This window comes from Symphalangus syndactylus, chromosome 9 (assembly GCF_028878055.3).
Source record: "Symphalangus syndactylus isolate Jambi chromosome 9, NHGRI_mSymSyn1-v2.1_pri, whole genome shotgun sequence".
Taxonomy (NCBI): Eukaryota; Metazoa; Chordata; class Mammalia; order Primates; family Hylobatidae; genus Symphalangus; species Symphalangus syndactylus.
The window spans coordinates 109,797,372-109,803,193 of record NC_072431.2 but is presented as its reverse complement, the minus strand read 5'-3'; the positions used below and the strand labels follow the sequence as shown (position 1 = coordinate 109,803,193).

At 49.6% G+C, this 5,822-nt stretch overlaps 1 protein-coding gene across 4 annotated transcripts; it reads left to right on the top strand.

Moving 5' to 3' along the window:
- The first annotated feature begins 272 nt into the window (after positions 1–272).
- On the top strand, positions 273–5,346 carry SPATA31G1 (SPATA31 subfamily G member 1). 4 transcript variants are annotated; one of them, XM_055293852.1, is made up of 2 exons: positions 273–501; positions 2,215–5,346. In XM_055293852.1, the coding sequence occupies exons 1-2, from the start codon at positions 490–492 to the stop codon at positions 5,227–5,229; spliced, it is 3,027 nt and encodes a 1,008-aa protein (XP_055149827.1). In that variant the 5' UTR covers positions 273–489; the 3' UTR covers positions 5,230–5,346. The 4 variants fall into 4 exon arrangements, with proteins under 4 accessions (XP_055149827.1, XP_055149826.1, XP_055149825.1 ...); XM_055293851.1 differs by lacking the exon at positions 273–501 and adding an exon at positions 1,591–1,729; XM_055293850.1 differs by lacking the exon at positions 273–501 and adding an exon at positions 1,591–1,834.
- Positions 5,347–5,822: the final 476 nt, after the last annotated feature.

Below are 5,822 nucleotides of genomic sequence, written 5' to 3'. Positions count from 1 at the left end.
TATTTGTCATCCTTAACATGAATGCTTCGCAGTTCACAGCTGACACAAGCATAAAAAAGAGGGGATAGACCCCAACCATTAAAGACAGAATGAAGCTTATAATTAGAAACCTTAAATAGAAATTTAATACAGCATACATTATATTATTCTAAGCATATACATTTATTCATTTAATCCTTGTTAGAAATGCTTGTTCCCTGGTGCCGTGAAGAAATAGCACTTGAACATAAATTTAATTTTCTCAGCAAGGCTATTTTTACTTTCTGCAGAAACGGTACACTCGCCAGAGGTTTGCCATGAAGAGTACACCCAACAAAGGAGGCAGGGTCATTTATAGCCTGATGCATCCACCCTACTGCTGTGTCCAGTTTCCATTGGACGGAACGGGACCTCACTTTCTGTATTTGTCCTGATTGGCTAGCAACTTAGAACTTTTTGAAAGAGGCAAAGGCAGAGGAGAACAAAGGAAGGAGGAAGTTAACTTGTGGAATGCTGAGAAAGGTAAAAACACCTTCAAATAAGGAAGAGGAACAGGCTATGACCTAATGCTTGCTTGGACCAATATAAGCATGCCAGGGCAAATATTTAGGCTAAATTGTGGAAGCTGAGAACATAAAGTACATTGATTTCTTTATTATGGCTAGCAGATATTTAAGAATGTTAGCACAGGTCTTTGAATAAATTTTGCTTCTAAGAGATGTTACTATTTATTCCTAATTAGACGGAGAGGAAAGTCTTTGAAGAGGAACCTCTACTTTACTTTTTACATCCTCAAAACAACCCTATGTAGTAAGTAATAACATTATTGTGCTGGTTACAGTAGCCCATGCCTGTAATCCCAGCTACTTGGAGGCTGAGATGGGAGGCTCTCTTGAGCTCAGGAGGTCAAGACCAGCAGGGGCAATACAATGAGACCTTGCCTCTAAGAATAATATGCCAGGCAAGATGGCTCACACCTATAATCCCACCACTTTGGGAGGCCAAGGCGGGAGGATCCCTAGAGCTCAGGAGTCGAGACCAGCCTGGGCAATATAGAGAGATCCTGTCTCTACAAAAATAAAAAATATAAAAATTAGCTGGTCACGGTGGCACATGCCTGTGGTCCCCAGCTACTCAGGAGGCTGAGGCAGGAGAAGCACTTGAGCCCAGGAGATTGAGGCTGCAGTGAGTCGTGATCACACCACTGCACTCCAGCCTGGGTGACACTGTGAGATTCTGTCTCAAAATAATAACAATAAATATCTATAAAATAAAGATAATGGTATCTTTATTTTGTAGATAAGAAAAATGAGGCACTGAAAAAATTAAGTAGTTTGAGTTTTCACAGGTAGGAAATGACAGAGCTATGATTTGAATAAGGCAGTTCGGTACTAGAATCCATGTACTTAACCACAATGCCTGAAGCATAATTCTGAACTGGGCAATCAAAAGGCGATCACCCACATTTCACTGTGTGAAGCATGAATTGCCTGATGGAGGAAATTTTTTTTGGTTCTAAATTCAGGGAGAAGGCTGTTAAGCCAGGGCCTCTGTGGGGGATGGGAGTTCTTTGTTCTGTGATGCAGTGATGACCTCAGGGTAAACTGCCACAAGGCTAAGGGAAATGGAATGGCTGCTGGAGGACCTGCTTGGGGCTAAGGGGGATATGGGGCTTCTCTGGGGCCAACTGACCCATGCCCTAGCCTGCAGACACTGCGGCAGCAGCTGCTTCCAGAGTCTAGGAAATCTGGTGACACTATTCTTATTCATGGTTTGGCAGATTCGGAGATGGTGGCAGCTTGGGAGGTTGCGACAGCTTTATCCCTGGTGCTCTGGGAATATGGTGCAAGGCAAGGTGGGTGACCTGTGACTGTACAGCTGGATGAATGACCGCTGACACCACATGTGAGGTCATTGGTATGAATGTGGGCCCAGGTGAGTGACTATAAGCCCTAGATGTGAGGCTGGGTGAGTAACCACTGACACTAGATTTGAAGCCAGGTGAGTGACCATGGATTCTAGATGTAGGGCTATGTGAGGGAATACTGATCTCCAAATGAGGACTAGGTAATGACCATTAATACTAGATGAGGAGCTGTGTAGATGGCTGACCACACACGCGGGATTAGGTGAATAACTGTCCACTCTGGATATGGAGCAGACTGAGTGCCTCATAACAAACCTTGTGTATCTGAAAAGGCTTCATGCCTGAGAGTATCTTTATCTGCTTCCCAGGACCTACCACTTCTGCACCATGTGGCCTTCCTTGATCACCTGTGTAAGCAGAAATCAGAAGTGGAGGAAGAAGGGGAAGAAGAGGAGGAAGAGAGGGAAGACGAGGCATCTCTGGATCCACTGAAGCCATGTTCTCCTACCAAAGAAGCTCCTCCCACTGGAGAGCAAGCCACTCCAGCCCCACCCCAGCCATCCTGTGGTTCTGAGGGCCTCCTCAAGGCTATAGGCATACCAGAGCAAACAGTCATGGAGCCCGTGAGCGCTTCCAGATCCTTCCCCATTTTCCAGATTCTGACCAACTTTCCTGTGAGGCACAAGATAGCATCAGGGAACCACCGGCAGCAGAGAAAAAGCCAGCTCTTCTGGGGTCTCCCCTCTCTGCACAGCGAGTCCTTGGAGGCCATCTTCCTGAGCTCAGGTGGCCCCTCTCCTCTGAAGTTGTCTGTTTGTTCTTCTGTCTTCTTCAACAAGCTTGCCTTCCTACCTAGGTCCAACCTGTTGCTTCCCCAGTATCACTCCTCAGCCCAGTTTTCTACCCATGAGGCCCATACTATGGAAGATCTAGAAGGGATGGCCCTCGATCCTCAGCTGCTTCCACCTCCATCTTCTCCTTCTGTCTCATCACTACCCCTCCATCTGAGGCCCTTCCCTGTGGACCACAAGGGAGTTTTATCTGGCGCTGAGGCACCCACACAGTCCCCTGGAACTAGCCCCCTGGAAGTTCTCCCTGGATATGAGACTCATTTGGAAACCACAGGACACAAAAAGATGCCCCAAGCTTTTGAGCCTCTGATGCTACCCCCCTGCCAATCCCCAGCTTCTCTGTCAGAACTCAAAAAAGTTAGCCCTGAAGGAGGACTTGCTGTATCTAAGGACTTCTTGGGAACCATGGGATACAGAGAGAAACCTCAGGCCTCTGAGTCTTCAATGCCAGTCCCTTGCCCTCCCCTAGACTCCCTGCCAGAACTCCAGGGAGAGAGTTCCCTGGAAGATCCAACCAGATATAAGCCCCAGTGGGAATGCAGAGAAAACTCAGGAAACCTCTGGGCTTTTGAGTCTCCGGTCTTGGACCTCAATCCAGGGCTCTCTGGAACCAGCCCTGAATGTGTCCCACCAGCATCTGAGACACCATGGAAGGGCATGCAGAGTAGAGAAAATATTTGGGTCCCTGCAGACCCAGTTTCACCTCCCAGCCTTCCCTCAGTCCCTCTCCTGGAGTCTCTAGTAATGGGCCCCCAGGGAGTCCTGTCTGAATCCAAAGCTTTATGGGAGACCATGGGGCAGAAAGAGAACCTCTGGGCATCTGATTCCCCAGACCCTGTTCATAGCGCACCTCCAACCTCCCTTATGGAACCACACAGAATCAATCCTGGGGAAGGCCTCACTACATCAGAAGCTACATGGAAGGACACTGAGCATTCCAGGAATTCCTGGGCTTCTAGGTCTCCATCTCTGGCCCTCAGCCCACCCCCAGCTCTTGCACCGGAGCCGCTCAGAGTTAGATCCATGGGGGTCCTGTCTGATTCTGAAGCTAGATGTGGAGACATACAAAAGAGAAAGAACTCCTGGGCCTCTAAGCACCCAGCTTGTAACTTACCCCTAGACCTGCATGAAGCCAGCCCTCTGGGAGTCTTGTCTGATTCTCAGTCTATTGTAGGGGAAATGGAGCAAAAAGAAAACTGTGTTCCTGTGTTCCCAGGTGGGGGCTTCAGCCCATCCTCAAACTCTGTTTCAAAGTCCCACATAAGTGAGCCTATCGCAGACCAAAGCAACTATAAGCCTGACGGGGAGGCAGTGGAGCAAAGAAAGAACCACTGGGCCACTGAGCTCCCAGCCCCCAGCTCACTCTCTACTCCTCTACCAGAGCCACACACTGACCTTGAACTTGTACGGAGAAATGTGCAACAAAGAGAAGTTCCCCAAGGCCCCAGCCCTCCAGCAGTGGATCCCCTACACCCAGTACCCTGGCCTCCCACCCTAGCTGAAGCTGTGAAGATTGAACGCACTCATCCTGGTCTACCCAAGGGAGAGGCATGCCCAGGGGTTAAGGCAGAGGCCCCACTCTCCCAGAGATGGACTGCCCCAGAGTTGCTCACCCATCCTGGGATCCATGCCTGGCAGTGGAGTAGAGAGCTGAAACTCAGGCTGAAGAAACTGCGGCAGAGCCCTGCCTCCAGAGCCCCTGGCCCAAGTCAATCATTTTGCAGCTCCCCTATTCTGAGCTCCACAATTCCAGACTCCTGGGGACTCCCTTCCTGCCCACCACAGCAGATTTATCCCCCCAATCCATGCCCCCACTCTTTAAGTTCTCATCCTCAAAAAGTTCAGGGCACAGTACCTCAGCCTGTCCAGTCCTCCCACTGTCATCACTCCCAATCCTCTTCCCAGCTTCAGCCACAGGAGTCTGGCAGGGCAGAACAAGGGTCTCAGAGAGGGGAGAAAATGAAGGGGAAGATGGTGAGCCAGGTCCCATCCCAAGGGCCATGTGTACACATGCAGGCTGGTGTGAACTATCCATCTCCAGGCCCAGGAGAACCCTCAACCTCTAAGGTTCTGGTCTCAGGCAAGAGAAAGGACAAGGCTTCAGCCTCATCCTCAGCCAAAAAGAGAGAGCACCCTAGAAAACCCAAAGCAGGAGACCACAGAGGAGGGACTGCAAGGTTGGGGTTATCCACGGTCACAGGGAAGAACCACACTGCCCAGGCCAGAAGCCTAGCAGAGGCCCCTGTAAGCACATTTCCCCAAAGGTCTCAACACAGGGGCCAGAGCTCTCAACACACTGCTCTTCCCCAGCTGCTTCTCCCCAAAGCTTTGGGTCCCCAGGATCAGCCAGAGGCAGGGCGGAGAGCAAGTGACATCCTGACCCCTCGCCACTGTAACCACTGTCCTTGGGCCCACATGGAGAAGCATCTCTCCCCCCCTACCCTCAAGGCTTCCCTTACCAGGGGTTTGCAAAAGGTGTTAGCCAAATGCCTGGGTAACAATCGACCCCTACCCACCAAATCTAGTCAGTAGAGAAAAGGCTGGTAATACTGGCACTTGGTATGCCAAGACCTGAAGCCAAACCAGGGGGAAGGTGGGGATGTGGAGACAAGAAATGGAAATTCTAATAAACTAGCTGAATTAGACAAATCCCATTCATGTCTTCTTTGGAATCTAGGGTACTGAAAATGTCAATTCTCAATTCTGCTGCAGCCATATCCCCTCAGTTTCAAGTCCCAGAAATAGAGCACTCAGGATTCTGCGGCTTAACTCTCTTTGGATCTTCACAGATGATCACATCTGGAGTCCACACATCCCTACTCTACAGGGTGAGGCTACAGGGCCAGGTCAGCATAGCCCAAACCCGCCCTTGAGAGGGAATGACTTCACAGCATGTGAACAAAAAACTACATCCATTCGCACGAGCACAGGTAGTCTGAGTCTAGGCAACTGTGCTTGGTCCTGGGTATTATTCTCTTCTTCATCCACTTCACCCATATGTTCTCCACCTATCTTTCTGACCATTTCTTCTCAGCCCTCTGCTCTTTTCTCTCCCTGGGTCAGCTCATCCATCTCCAACGCCATGAAAACAAGTGCCTTTTAATATGTCTAGTAACCATCTGGAT

Excerpts from the sequence above, each read along its gene's own strand:
- SPATA31G1 (XM_055293850.1), top strand. The coding sequence starts at position 1,604 with ATGGAATGGCTGCTGGAGGACCTGCTTGGGGCTAAGGGGGATATGGGG. Across the intron at positions 1,835-2,214 it reads GGAATATGGTGCAAGGCAAG|GACCTACCACTTCTGCACCA; the intron begins GTGGGTGACCTG and ends TCTGCTTCCCAG.